The sequence below is a fragment of the Neodiprion pinetum genome, chromosome 3 (genome assembly GCF_021155775.2).
Source record: "Neodiprion pinetum isolate iyNeoPine1 chromosome 3, iyNeoPine1.2, whole genome shotgun sequence".
In the NCBI taxonomy this organism is placed as follows: Eukaryota; Metazoa; Arthropoda; class Insecta; order Hymenoptera; family Diprionidae; genus Neodiprion; species Neodiprion pinetum.
In genome coordinates this window covers 41,052,089-41,067,710 of record NC_060234.1, presented here as the reverse complement: position 1 = coordinate 41,067,710, position 15,622 = coordinate 41,052,089, and the positions used below count along the sequence as shown (strand labels likewise).

Genomic DNA, 15,622 nt, shown 5'->3' with positions numbered 1-15,622 from the left:
TCCGCACCTGGCGGAAGCTCGCGTCCCGATCGCCACGTCGCTCCCTGAGGACTACGGGAACCGGAAGCCAGCCTGACGGGGCGAAAGGCGATGACGAATGCAGGGCGAATCTCCGGTTCTTTCCACGCGTCTCTTTCCGTTCGACAGGACTCGCGTCCCCGGGACGAAACGAGCCGAGGATACCCGAGGGACCCCGAGGGAGCCCGAGGCCGCGTCAATACCGGGACAAACTCGTGCCGAACCGGTCCGAAAGTCCAGAGTTTACGCCGTCGTTTAACAGTTCATAAAAGTGGTAATCCCGCTGTCCCCTCGACGGGGGTTAATGGAATTTTAAAAATGGCTGGCGCGCCGATTCGTCCCTGGCTCACCTGCGGGGACGAGGAAAATTTACGAGCCGAAATAATTGGAAAGTAAATAAATTACAGGCATTAGCCTCAAAAGTTTTCTTCTCGGCCCTGCAGTGCAGAGAGAGACAAAGAGAGAGAGAGAGTGAGAGAGATCGGTATCTACGCGTCACGGCTATGCCTCACGTATTTATAATGTTCGTTTACACGCACGGATATTGCTGACAATAAACGCAACAAGGGCAACTTGAATAGTATAAGTGAAAAAAAAAAACCATACTCTTCCGGTACCGAATAACTTTTATACTATTGTTTTTAAGCTTTTCTTCCTAATTTTCATCCTGTTTTCATTTTTTTTTTTTATTTTTTTTTTTCTAACGTTTGACCGCTTATAACACTGTCGCTTATTTTTTCGGAACCTACTCAGCTTCATTTTATTTATTAATTATCTGCTACATCAGTGATTGTTCGTTAACGTAGAGACCGGTGGTGATATATCGTAGACTGTGATTTTTTTAATTATTATTGACGAGTTATTGAGAATAGAAAAAAGTTTGTAGATCGAAAAATAAAAGAAAATCTTGTTGAAGTTTGCGGAACCGTTGTTCGAAGCGAATTCAGCGCCGTAACAAAGACGTTAAACGTTATTACTGTCACGTGCGAAGTATTATAATGCCAGGGATAATAACGAGCTGTTAAATGGGAATCTCATACGCCAAAGTATGCCGGGTATATTCTTCGAGACACAAATACCCGAACCGAGCTTTGATTAAATTGCGCTAATGAGACTAACGAACGTATAATAAGAAGAGTGGGAAGTGCGAAGGTTGGAGCTTTTATCGAGAGAGAGATAGAAAAAATGAAATACTTTTTTGTGAAAATTGATGAACATTATAATGTTGGAAACATAATTAGGTTAGAGACGCACGTGCGGTTGCTGGGGTTAATCAAGAATAACTTCAACGTCGATTGTTAGTGAAGCTTCGAGGCTTGGGAGCGTGATATAACGAATTAAATTCGTATATAACGAATGAAAGCCACAAGACTCGTTGAAATTATTCAAAATTTGATTGAATGCACGAAGTAGGAGGTGGAGGTGGAAGAAGAAGAAGACGAGGAGGGGAAGGTTACCGAGCCGTTAGCAAAATTCCTCCTCGTATTTACCATAATGTAATCAACCCCTTGTCAATTAATACAACTCTAAATAACCTCGAAAGGGTACCGCTTTAATTATCGCCGTCGTAGGGAGGGGAAATTAATTCGTTCCGAAGTTAATTCCCCAAATAGTGAATACCGCTGACCGACAATCCTTCGTATAATATTGCGCCATGTATATCCATCCGCGGAATACTCGACTATTCAGATTATACTCCACTCGGTCTATCTTCATCTCCCCGGAACTTGACGTTGAATCGATTATCTCCAGCTTTCAGTTAAATTACACGGATTATAATATCCACTCACGGTTATGAAGCGACGCGATTCGACAGACTCGAGGAAAATTCTCCCGGAACGTTTCGATATGTGCCAATATGGAAGTAATATATTTTCTGCAAACCAGTCTGACTTTCGTTGAAGGCCGTGGTTTAAAATCATACCTATTTTTCGAAGTGTTTTTCAAAGAAAACGAAAATACTCGAAGCAATTTGAGTTTGAGGGCTTTACTATTTATAGTTTCAAGAAGGTTTCAGAATTTATTCATTGAAATTAATAACAAAATGGCATTTTTGAACTTGAAATTTTAACACAACCTCTAGAACTTATTTATCGATTCCACCTCGTGGCTAGATTTTTGATTTTCAATCCCAACATTTTTTTATAAACTCGGTTTAGCAATTTTAGGGTCGAGAAATGAAACTCTTTGTCCATAATCGGACACGTTTAACTTCTAAAAATAGGTACCCACCCTTTCAGAAACCGCAACCTATAATTTGAGGTTTGAAAATTTGCGTTTTTTTCACAGCATATCCCGGACTTCAACTGCTCGACAATTCGTATGACAACTTATTTTTCCGATCCGCGTAAGCTCGCATCGCAACAAGGATCTGAGGGGACGTAGATTGCAGCGGGGTTCAATCGGAGAAGAGCAATCAGTCCAGTCGCAGATAACCCCTTCACACCGAGTATATTCCAAAATTCGTCGAATCGCCGTTTCGCAAACACGGACACAGCTTCATTCCACGGACTGTAACATGCATCGGTTATACCGTTGGACGTGTTGCGAAGCTTACAGTCGCGGGAAGTTGTTTGATCCGAGGAATAGAGCAGCCGGCTTTGTGAGCTCCGTGAATTTGGACCTGGCTAATCAGTGGGAACCGAAACCCGGCTTCGTTGGCACCCGAAATTTCCCATTTTCCCATTTCCCGTTTCCCGCGTCTCGATTTTGGATTAAACTTCCGCGGCCCGATTCTCACCTCTCGAGATTTAACTTCTGCATCACGGTTAAAAATCTGAAAAATTTCTGACACCTACGCAATCTTTTTATTCGCACGAACCGAGACGCGGAACAATATTGCTAACCGACGGTTATACATATACGCGTTCAATTTTAAATCCTTCAACCTTCGGCACCCCGCAAGCTCGATGCTCAGCGGTTATTTTTCAATCAATGAAACCAGCTCCGGTGTTTTTCACCACCGCAGACGCGTCCGCCGATTGATAAATCCACGCTGCGTGCACACCGGGTAGAAACTGACCATTGGTCATGTCACGCGGTGATGCGTTTCCGCTGCATTTCTCTTACTCTTCTCTGTTAGGTTGGATTTTTGTGTTTTATTTTATTTATTTATTTATTTTATTTTTTTTTTCATTTCAGTTTCCTCTTTCTCCTTTTTGTTCCACACAATATTTTTCCACGACATTCAGTTGCATCAACGCAAAACTGCGGTTATCGTCATTGAAATGTCGACAAATGTTTCTATATTTAATTAACACGCGATTGGAGCGTAATTTTAAACAGAAAAGATCAAAAACTTTTGAATTTTTAGGTCACTCCGATGATTAGATTAGATTAGGTTAGGCTAGGTTTGGTTCCGAGCATAACAATTGTACGTTGTCTTGATCCTGAGATAAATCGAACGCGTCTACCATGTTTTGGAATGCATAAACCTGTTCGCGGTATGAATTATACGAGGTGGTTGAAAATGCAAGGGTGGTAAGTCAGTTTGACCTAATTTTTCTTTTTAAGACAAAGGAATTTGCATTTGAAATTACTAGTAATTTTGCCTCGTTCCGTATCTGAACAACGGTTAAAAATTACCCTTCCTAAAACATTGAGTTAATATCGAATACCACGTATTAAATTGATAAGCGAAAATGAATCACCAAGGTCCTAAATACCTTACACCAGCGCTTGGATTTTTAACCCTTCATATATCGATTGTGTGTATCGTAATTTGCGAGTACAAACCGAAATAAAAAAAATAAAATACAGATTCCACCCACACTCGGACATCTCGAATAAAAGCTGCGTGCAAGCTATCTTAAACGGGGTGTCGAATTTCGGCAAAGCATAGTCGCGATAAACCTTGAAATTTAGACCGCAGTGCGAAGGTTTAGGTGTGGAGGTAAGTTATCGTCGTTCGAAGCTGCGTTACGAGCTTTCATATTCGTAATAATAATGTTTATATATCGGTACGCATCGTGCGTCGACGGCGGGGAACGGGGGTTCATACGTGCCTGGTGTGACGAAAAGTATGACGCCGAGAACCAGAGCTTGCGCCACCATTTCAAAGAGCCAACGAAAGCTCCAGTTCCCCCGCAGCTGACAGCGCCTCCTGATATTATCATCGGCATCTCGTTGGTCTTCGGTTGTCAGCCGCCGCTGACGATAGTCGGCAGCAGCTCCCAGCCTCACTTTTCCAGGGATCACGTTGTCCTCATCCTGCCGCTCCTTGTACCGACGTCTGCATGATCCTAGACACGTCGGCTGGCCCGAAGATAGACTCGGGTTTTTCGCCAGTTCCGTCCTGCTGCAAGGAAGAGAAGAAAAATATCGTTCATCCCAATACCAAAACAAAAATCGATCAAATTCAACGGCTATTCAATCGTTACATTTTGTGTACTTGGACAAAACGGTCCAGAAATAATAACCAGCAAAAAAATAACGCGTATGTGAAATTTAATTTGCTGTCAGGGGTTATTTTTGTTCGGTTAGCATTTGTCGCGCGTTGTTTATGCAAGTTTATTTTTCCATGGGTTATTTTTACACGAGTAATTAAGGGCAGTCACCACAATTTTTCGTCGATCATTTTTTGAACGAATACAATGAGACATGCTGTACTTTCTCATTCGTTGAAAATACGTCCCTTTTCCCACGTGGATAGTAACAATAACGAAGCTTGCAAAATTCTATACAAAAGTTGTACGATGAAATTCCGTTTGAAAGCAACCTGTCATTATTCGTACGTGAGCAGGTGAATTTTTACGCAGCACGATATCAACGACAATTAAAATATCAGTTAAATATAGAAAGCATTTCGATTCGAAAATTCAATGAAATCAAGATCGAAAAAAAAAAAGCTTTGGGTGTTTGACAAAAAAGAAAGTACCGTCAATTGCTGTATAGTTATTAAAAATTTATCGAGACGAACAGAAATCCAAGCTGAACGTGGAGGCTTGAACCGTGTGCGAAATCTTTTGTGCTGCCTCAATTTGATCGAATATATTTATTCCGCAATTTTCTCGCTCTTAAAATGAGCAGTCTGTACAATTTGTATTATACTTTGTATTATATATGCGTTGGCATCACGCGAATCGTGCCGGCATTCTCAGTACGAACGCAACACAAAAGAACATCCATATAGAAGCGATGATGATCGTCGATCGGATAAAGACCGGTGATTTATGTAGGAGTCCGGACGGCACAGCCCTTGGCTCGAAATTACAACGCTCAGGTAAGTATACAGCGATAAATTAACCCCCAAGTTCGCATTCGGAAAGGAAAAAACAAGTCGCCTGTACAGTTCATTCAAGCTGCATCTCGATCCTTCGATCTCGCATTATTTATAATCCGGACGTGCGTTTAACGATGAAAAAATTTATGAAAGATTTGAAAATTTCTACGCGATTTTTAATCAGTTTCACACGTTTCTACTGCCGAATTAATCGATCCAAGTTCTTCGCCACTCGTCAGTCAATTGCTTTTCTCCCTAATTATCTCACCTGTCCTTCTCCCTGCAGCCTCGAGCATACTCGTCAATTTTGCGGGGATCATTCACTAGCAGATTAGGCGAAGATATTCGCCGGTCGCAGGATTTTTGGGACAGCCGTCGCCGGAGTTCCGTGGCTTGTGGCCCTCCTCCGACCCCCATTCCCCCGCTCCCATAGTATCTGGGGATACAAAAAGACGGGAATCAAGCGTGAGGATGCCGTCGACCGTCAAAAAGCAGGATTCAAAGCTGAAGGAAAACTAGATGAGAAAGAGAAAACGATCAAAACGGCTCGCGAAAATCAATGCTTGTGTAAATTTTTTCGCGCAGTGTATAAATTTCTGCCAATGTTCAACTCGTATTTTTAACCCTTCCGAAACAGTGTCTTCGGTGAACTTTAACCCGGTCAATCTTATCGTTGAACTTTCAAGCGCGGATATCACCCGCGACGAAGAATCGTCTTTTCCTAGGCTGTCACTGAAAATAGGGGTGATCGTGGGGTAAATCAAGATGTCAAAACTCACCCCCGCTGTTCCGCCACCACTACCTCTGCCGCCTCGTCAACCCCCGGCACCGACCTAGGTCGCCCTGTTCAGTGGCTGATCCGCACCGCGTTTCCAGAATAATTCAAGAGGCGTCTTGATTCTGGGTAGCCGAAAGCATCACCTGCAATACAATGATTAAAATTAAGATTTTCAGAGCAGCCTTTAAGCACAGCGTCACATCTAGATTACTGCCGAGAAGTACAGGTGACAAAAAAAAAAAGCGTCGAGGGAGATAATTTTCTATTCGTCGTTTTGTTTATTTTATTCATCGCGTGGTATGCATATGTATACGTGTATATATACATATATATGTATATGTGTGGGTATATACACGGAATTGACCGTACCGAACGAGGCGGTGATTAACGCCTCGATTTGGCTTGTGTACATTCATTTCGAACGTTCGTTAAGCGCGGAGGGTTAAAATCCCTAACGAGCGATATTCTATATCGTATCTGCGTGACCTGTTGAAGGTAATTGATACGACGCAACTGCCTCGCGACATTTTGTCTAGTCTCGATCCCTGACACTGGGATTCTGAAAAAAAAACAAATGAGAAAAAAAAAAAATGTTGTCCAGGCGCGAAAAAGTACAGGATGCAAAGTAATGAAATATTGTAATGTAGTAGAATGAAGATTAAGTTATTTCACTACTCTTTTCAGAGACTTAATAATTTTTTTTTCAACCGAATCTGTTACAGTATGGAATTTCACCCATCGCGTATAATCGAAGATTTCAGACAGTGAAAAAATCACTTCCCACCAGACACTTCGAATTGAATTAAGATCGCTACGACGGTATCGGTATATCCGGTACGATTCCGCCCGTCACTCTCTGAAGCAATAAAAAAATTTCTCCCCCCATTTCTCGCAGTATCATCGATACAACTGATTGACAGTATCCGGAGTGAAGTTAGCGCGCTGAAGTATTTACAGACATGTAACTGACTATTCTAATTCGTGGAAAGATCGAACGAGCATCGAATATACCCGGTGAAAAATTTTCATCCGCACTTCATCTCTACAGGAATATACGAACCGTGTGAAAAAAGGCTCGGGGTGAAAAAAGTCCCATCGAAACAAAGAACGCTGCAATTTTATCCCCGTAAACCGCACGGCGGGTGAAAAAGGAGGAACCGGGATTCGGCGCGGGGGAGGAACGTCGAATCGGGGGTCACCGCCCATTTTGTTGATACAATTCACCCCCGTCCTGCAGGACCTGCAACGCCGACGGGACAACGACGTGCGAAGGCTTAAACCGAGTCCCAACCGAATCCCACCGGCTCGGTGCTAATAACCGGGTAACAGGGAGACGAGCTATGACAGGTGGTGTCATAGCGCCAGCCAGAGCTGAGATAGCGGGGTGCAATTGCCCGGACGACGTGCGTGTCACGGTGGCATACCCTCCCCCTTCAACCCCCTTCAACCCCCGTCTCCGATCAGCCGCGTAGTCGCGGTCTCCCGTATTCTACGCCCCCTTTTTCCCCCCCGCACGGCATATATTGGCGAACAAGGCACAATCTATCCGGACAGATTTGCTCGGAACGTGATCAATTATTAAAAAGAGAGTTTAGGGTCAGAGGGGGGGATGAGGAAGGAAAGAAAAAGAAAAAAGAAACAAGGGTTAATAACGCAACGACAAAAAAATGGAGGGACGATCTGTCTTTTTTTTTTTTTTGTCTTCTAATTATAAGAAGATTTTTATAATCAACGAAAATTTTGGTTATAATTTATCATCGCGACTTATACTCTAGAAAATATATTGTTCACCCAACCTTGTAGCTTAACCCTTACGGCCACAAATTTTTTAACTCATACTTTTGCCCGAATTTTGTTACTCTTGGGTTTTTGGAGCTATACGAAGTGAAGAAGATCGTTTGATGAAACTGTGAAAAGGCTAGGACGTGGAAATTTTTGAGGCAGGACGCTGAGCGTCTTACTGTGACTGAAAGGGTTAAACCTTGCAGATGTTATTATTTGAATGAACAATTTTTGAGTAACGGAATACTTTACATTTAAATATAGGAATCATTCTCTCGTGAGAAATTGATTTGATAATTACATTATTAGGCCTGGAAATTGAGGAAAATAAAATTGCACGCTTATTGCTCGACAGAAAATTTTAAGAAAATAAGAAAAATGGAATAGAATAACTTTCGTTAATCCGTGACCCTTCTAACTGCGAAATTCGAGTGCTGGATTTGCGTGCCAGCATCGGCAACGACATTGAGAAACCTGGCCACCTCTGGCCTAGAAATTTTCGCTCCTTGAGCCGTTGCCTGTACATTGTTAGAGGAATACTACCGTTACTCTATACCGAATGATAAATTGCACGGAGAGCTTGCAAATACCCTTTTCATATCGAATCTGTCGAAGGTCCATAAAAGAATGAGCCGTGATCTACACTGCGGTGGGGTGAGTTGATCGATATTGAAGCGATGCGGAAGAATCGGCGATCTTGCAGACATTCCTACATTGTTACATTATATCAGGCATATTACTCGTATATATTATTCCCTGTGTTGAAAAAAACCATCTAAGTATAAAATCAAGCATAAACACTTTTCTGCCTGTCATTTGTAAAAAATCTGGAATTAAAAATTCACAGAAAAATATTGGTTTCATTTTTTGATAAAAATATAGAAAATCATGAAACAGATACGAAGCTTTTATACATTGAGAGATACTTTGAATTTCATCCCAAACGATGTGTAAAAAGATTTGACGTACAGCGTATTACGTATCTGGCAGGGAGTGTGAAAAATTGGTACAAAAATCCTGAGGATATTTTTATACCGAAAACCGGAATAACCGTTAATGATGTTAGTCACGACAGGGCAGCGCGGGCTAATTAGTCATAGTTTGAAAGCTGTACGTCCCGGCCGGTGACGTCATTTGTTGGTATATCTCACGGGGATCGAAGGGATGCGTCCATCACTCAACGTATTGACGGGTATCTCACCCCCGGCTGTTTGGCTCGATCCATCGCGTTGTTGCGTGGCCGAGTGCTGCCGGATAAAGGGTGAAGAGTTGTGGGTGAGTCGGCCGGTTTATTAGTTGTGCAGGAGAAAAATGACTGCAGAAAAACTCCGGAGCGCCAGCCATCCGGCCATCGGAGTTCGGCGCGTTACGAATAATATCGGAAACCGAAAACAAGGGATGATTTTCACCAGGTTCGGCCCGCGGTGAAAATTCTCCCGGGATTGCGGGAAAAACGAGAAATTCACTGAGGCGGAAATCGCTCACCGAGGAGCCGCGTGGTGTGAAGAGATTTGAAAAATCTCCGCCGCAACGGGGGAAGGGAAGCTCCGTGTAAGGAGGGGATTACTATGCAAACTGGGCAATTTTTTTCTCAAGGGCCGTTGGTATGCAACACGTGACGTTCCATCCGGTCGGGCGCTTAAACGTAACGCGAATCACGCGCTCCGGTCGAGAAGCCGAAATAGAGGCGCGAGGGAAATTCGGAGCTGGGGAACGAATCGGAAGCGAGAGAAAAATTTCCGGCGAACTAATTGCGACGGTGTTGCAGCCCGACGACTCGATTACACGCAGCGAGCTTACTGCTCGTCGGAATTGCAAACGCACGCTTGCAAAATTCACGGCCCAGTGGCCTATTTATTAAACAGCAATTTTGTGGGACGCACATTCTGACCCCTGACCTTACAGCGATACCCGGTTTCGGGTAGGCTGGCAGAAACTCTCTGGACTAGCAACAACTGTTTGAATAAGTGAATACCGTGAAATACGTAGAGTCGGTTGCCGGAATACCGCATCGCGAAATTTTCTCAGAGTAAAAAAATATTAAAAACTTGAAACCTTTGAAACAGTCAAAACTTTAACAAGAATGTATCGAGCTGGTGGAAAAGCAAAGCGATTTGATACTTTGGGTCGAAATTCGCGGTTACCAGTTTCGCCTGTTCATCTTTTATCTTACTTTTGGTTACGTTTCGTCCTGACTTGGAGTCCGTTTGCCGTTGTCAAGGACAATTAGCAAAGGCGGCTTCTCGTCGCGTCGGTAATTTCCTCTGCAGGCGAAGAAAATTCTTCCTCTTATTTCGCAATCCAGATCTTGGGGATAACAATGCGCAGACAGAGGTGGCGGGTGTAACACAGGCCGAGATGCGGAGTGATGGAAGAAAAAAAAAGAAATTATTTTTAGGGTGAGCGGGGAGAAACCGGGAACGCTTTCGTCGAAGTTGATTTAAATCAAAGTTGCCGTAAACTTGGAATAAAATCATAATTTGAACGAAGCTTTCAGACTGGCCAAGAACCTCGGGAAACTTTTTTAATTTCATCCCAACTAGACAAAGTTTATACATATATATATACATATATACATATATACATATACATATATTCGTATTACAGCGAGCTAATGAATTCGACGTGCAGGCAGCCGGCCAGGTATTATAAGGCGTACCGAGAAGTTGAACCTTTAAGCGTCGATCGTTTTGTTCCGAAACCGTACTTGCAAATATTGTTACCCTGCATAGAACGACAGCGAACGATTCACGGGGCGAAAATAGGAGAAATAGACGAATCCTTGTAGAGGTGTACGAGGATAAGCCGAGGCCGAGAAGTTCAACGTTAACCAATCGAGCGGAATAAATCTTTCCTGCAGACTCGTCAGTGCAAACAGAAACAAGCCACCGCGTCCCTCCGGAGCAGAAAGGGTCCGATTCGAGACGCGTGACATTTTACGGTGGGTGAAAATTTATAACCTCGATTAAACGGTCGAGATATCTTTCATTGTCGGGCGGCGTTTGCAAAACACGCTCGGAGCTCTCGGGAGTAGATTGTCGAAACGGTGTTGCGGGGTGAGAAGGGGGCGAGGCTTGGAAAATAAAAACAGAAAGAGGAGGGAGCCAAGTCCCGATGCTATCTCGGAGTGGACGGTTCGGATGGACAGTCGACGAATCGCGAAAAGATCATTTTTTCCTCACGATGAGGTGATTCCGCTCTTTCCTCACCCTTTTGCCGTCCCTCCCTGTGCGCTATCGATCGGGGGATCTTAACTGCGTCCTGCACCAAAAGCCTAAGAGATCCTGGAACAACGAGTGGCCGGCCAATTCGCCGGAGAGGTGATAAAAAAATTCAACCCTCTATGAAATCGGGCGTCGCGTCGATCGCGATCGGCGTAAGAAGAATTTAGAACGGATGCAATCACCGAGGTCTTGCGAGTTTGTCCGGAAGGATGAAAGAAAAAAGGGTAGAACGTTGCGAGCGGAGAAAGCAAATACGTCACCGCGGAGACAGGGACACACGTATGGCACACGTGCGAGGAGGATATAAATTTACTCGGAAAAAACGGCGAAAGGGAGGAAAGCAATAATGTGTCCCGATACACAGCCGGCAAAAAGGACAAGACAGTTGTCTGTCTCCCAAAAAAGGATAACGTCGGAGAGAAGTGGGCTGCGCGAAAGCTTGTCCCAGGATCACATCGAGTATAAACGCAGCGGTTGCAGAAGTAGCGACTATTTCCGTGCCGGAAATTGTATTTCAGGATCAGAATCCGCGTGTAGAAATAGGCGGGGGCTGTCATTCGACAGACGGAGACGTCGCGTCGGAACGGAAGGAGAAGAGACGGTCCCGTCCGTTGCTGGTTGGGTACCTAAGTTTATTCGTCCGTCTTCTCATGAGCTTCGAGGAAATTTTCACCTCCGGTTATTGCGAAACAGGAGCTCGAACGATCCTCAAGAACTATTTTCCCCCGTCCATTCGGCCAAGGCACAAAGTCGGAGCGTTCAAAGTGCACTCTTTCCGATTTCCGGCACCACTCATTCGATTCACTAGATGAACTCTTCGGCAAAGGTTGAGTTAAGCTTTTGTCGAAGCGGAGATAGGTAGAGATAGAAAGTGGGATCAATTATATAAAGACGAAAAACGACGGTGCGTTTGCTCGAGTTGCACGTCGACATTGGAAAGGGATGCTTTTGCACAGTTTCACCGAGAACGTTACTCCGGTCCATTTTCCTCCGAACCTTAACAAGTGAACTGCGCTACTGATCGGCTAGGGAAATGACACGAAGGTGGAAAGTTGGGTGCATGTCCTTGTTTGTCCTGGTCTACTGTCATATACAGTGTCCTCGATGCGGGAGTGTAAAGCAGGGTTACATCGACTCGGAGTAGCTGTACTCGTAAAATGTGGAGGGACTCCATTCACCGCGGCTTTTCCTCTTCGAGGCTGCATCCCGAGGCACACACACACCAGTTTCGGAACAGCTTGAGAATTATCTCGAGCGGAGTTGGCTCCTCGGGACAATGGGGAGACATATGGGAACCCGTGTGTACCTTCATATTTACTTGCTTTACATAGATAAACTCGAAATTATTAGACGTCGCAGGTTAGTTAGGCATCCATTTGTCCACACAATGGTACGTTATAGGGGCTCCACCCATTACCACTTTCGTCAACTGAATCCGAACTGAATAATGCAGTCGAACAAACCGTTGAATTCGCCGACCGCGCTGCTACCCTGCAAACATGCATCCATATGCTCGAATTTCTCTAACGAACTGTTTGCCGAAAGATAGACGCACGCTACTGTACGCAAACCCTGTATAAGGGACTCCGGTCATTTATTGACCTCGTGGATGATGAACCCCGATTTAGGATTTTGTGGATGCGGTAAATCCAGCGAATTTTAGACGAAATGTCAACGATGATATAATTGGTTATCGAAATTTAATGGGAATCAGTTTTAGTAGTCTGGGTTGAAAGTTTGAACCTAAATAACCCGCGAGACATTTGGATAATTGTGTACTCAAGGTTCGCGAGCATCGTTTCCTCTTCTCAAATAACTCGGATGTAGTTGCATTGTAAGAAAAAAGATCGCAGAAGCTGAAGAAGAACGGCGGGGAAAGGATTATATGAAATTGTCTTGTTGAACTCATCGTTGATACTTGGGGTTGGATAGTTTCTTGGAATCCTGTTACCGTCCCGAGTTAAGGAGTAGAGCGAGTCAGGTTAAACTGTAATAAAGCTTGCTACCGGATTTCCGAACTTTCCCAAGCACCTCCGGTTCGATCTTATTCTCTAATTACGGGGCAGATCGATCGATGGAAACGGTTTTTATTTCGCTCCTCTGCCCCACCTGAAACTTTCAACGATTATACCCTAAGAGGATTTCCCTTACTGCCTCACTTCCTACCGTCCATGCAAATGTAATTTTCCTCAAGTATATGTACTCGTATATAGACAATACATAGGTATATACCTATATAATAGATGTACACGAGCGATTGTGAGCATTGCAAAAGAATTCGAGTAATCAGTTAAACTCGCATACATTTTCATCCGCTGTTATGAAAAATATGCAAAATTTTCAGAGGTCAAGAGACGGAAGAACTTGACGATCATTTTGGCTGAAAATCGTAAAGAGTGACTAGCGGTGATCAGAATGTTTCTACTTACAGGTACAGACATCAAGTTGCGAGGTAATCTGGTAAATCAAAAAGACGAGGCCTGAATCTCTTCCGGAAAGAGTGGCAAAAATGGCCGAGTAATTCCAGAGTGCAAGTTATGTATACGATCCAGCAAACTTCATTATTCACTGGGTTGTATGACATTTGTTTTCACCTTTGTTTCTTGTATTTCTCACCACCACCCGGCGCGTTTTCTCTAAGTCGAGTAAGAACATTTGTGCTAATTTAGGTATTTGAAATGAGAATTTTTCTTCTTTCTCCATTTTCTCTCATTATTTTCCACATCGCGAACCGGCGAGAGAAAAAGCAATAAAACTGAGAAGCACTCCCTAATTAAATTTACCCTCATTAGAGTCCATGCTTTTCTTAATTATTTCCATTCTTCACCAAACCTAGGGCGGCTTTTCAGACACACGAACGAGGCAATAGCATAACGGTATAAAACTCGACTCGCGATACCTCCGGGCGCAAATTGTTTAAATTTTTCGAATTTGCACCCCGAGCGGCGGCAACTGCACAGGCATTTTCATCGGCGCTGCAGCAATTACCGGACGAGAAAGGGGGCTGCAGGCAGCTGCAACAGAAACGCAGAGCAAACAGCTGAACTTGAAGAACAGATTGTCCACTTGACCTCTCCTCGACGCAGAATGCCCGGAGGAATAATGCAAACTTTGAAGACGTGCCTCTTCTGTCTTCCTCTTCGTCGAGAATACAGAGACAGACGCATCCGCGCTGTTTAAGCACTCGAACTTGTTACACGCCCGTCCACAAGCCCTAGTGTCTCCAAGATGAGGAGCGTAGAAAACTCGAGACGCTTTTGTACGCCTTTAAAGCTCGCCACTTCGTCCGCCTCTCCGCTTGCTCACGGGCACGAGACTGCCGACCCTGACATGCAGCGAACGTTGCTGTCGAGGCTGGCTTCCGGAACCGGAAATTCATCGGAGGCGGCACTTGAGCCTGAAGCCGATATTTGCATACGGTGCACGTATGTGGTTCGGTTTCACAGGTGGATATTCTCGAGTGAGGACGCGCGCTGTGAACCTGTTTGCGTACCATCGCGTTAGGTGTCCTCTGAACAATTTGTAGCGAAGAGAAGAGATCAATGAGAACCGTCGCCCCGGAGAATGATGGAACTGTTTGCCGAAGCAATATTTATCGTTCACTCTCTTCGTTTTACAAGACTTCGTTTCATTTTCCTCAGTTCATACTTGAACCGAATTATCCACGGCAGTCGGTCCACAAACCAACGGAGCAAACATATTCCCGTTTCTAGAACGGAATCGATCCTCGGAGTTCTCTTATCCTCGTTCCTATCGATCCGGATGATTTTCCTTTACTCTCAAGTCGCGGTTCCCGCTGTCGATTCAGTTTTACGAGTGAAATACCACGGGATGTAATATTTGTCGAAGCAATTGTTGCCACTGGAGGCATGATCAGGTTCGGAGTTGTTCGTTGGAAAATGAGGGAAAAATTCACCCGGAAGAACCCGCGAAACGGCGAATGACGAGGACTGAATGAAGATTCCGGAGGGGAGGGCGAAGTTCGAGGTGGATCCCAATTGAGAGGATCGCTGGTTCGCGTGTCCGCGGGTCGTCCTGGCGGTTTGGGTCGCTTGGAGGTTCGCAGGATCCAAGCGAAATCAGGTATTCTCCGGGCGCAGGCCACGCCCGGAATAGATTTTGGCCCTCGGTGAAAACCCATTGAACATGCCGGAGGATCTTTGGTCTGCGGAGACGTGACGTTTGCGAAGGGAATCATTTGACCGGCTCGTTAATCAGCCGTTCACGCGACTCGACTTGAATTCCTTTAATATTTGCTAACCGGGACGGAGTCGAAGCGAGGTCTGAGTGACGGAATGATCGACTGCCGCGCCAACTCTCGGGGTGCCTATTCGGCGTCGAGGCGTTTCCTTTGGAGATCAATTTCAGATATAGTTGCGGGGATTAGTGACGGGGTTGACGTCGGGCGATGTATTATAACCCCGCGGGTGCCGAGCGACGTTGGGATCGGAAACGCCGCGACGCCGCGCCGTTGACGTGGGTAAATTTTCAACAATTCTCACGGCGTTTTGCAACCGGCGAAGGAAATCGGCCTCTCGATCACTTTCATCGCCGACGTAGGAAAGAAGAGGAACTTGAACCCTGCCGCGCGTACGCGAG

General features: G+C 44.6%; 1 protein-coding gene across 15 annotated transcripts in view; it reads right to left on the bottom strand.

The window, feature by feature from the left end:
• The window catches only part of LOC124213914 (protein turtle), a 171,213-nt gene that overhangs the window by 42,069 nt on the left and 113,522 nt on the right, over positions 1 to 15,622 (bottom strand). For 14 of the 15 annotated variants that reach the window (XR_006882025.1, XM_046615685.2, XM_046615690.2 and 11 more), the window contains 3 exons: positions 6,019 to 6,160; positions 5,508 to 5,675; positions 4,023 to 4,315 (listed from right to left, as the gene is read on the bottom strand). Coding sequence is in view for 14 of the 15 variants with exons in the window: in XM_046615685.2 (XP_046471641.1) it covers positions 4,023 to 4,315; positions 5,508 to 5,656 (442 nt within the window). In the remaining variant the exon portion in view is untranslated. The remainder of the gene's footprint in view (positions 1 to 4,022; positions 4,316 to 5,507; positions 5,676 to 6,018; positions 6,161 to 15,622) is intronic. The other variant, XM_046615688.2, reaches the window with a different exon arrangement.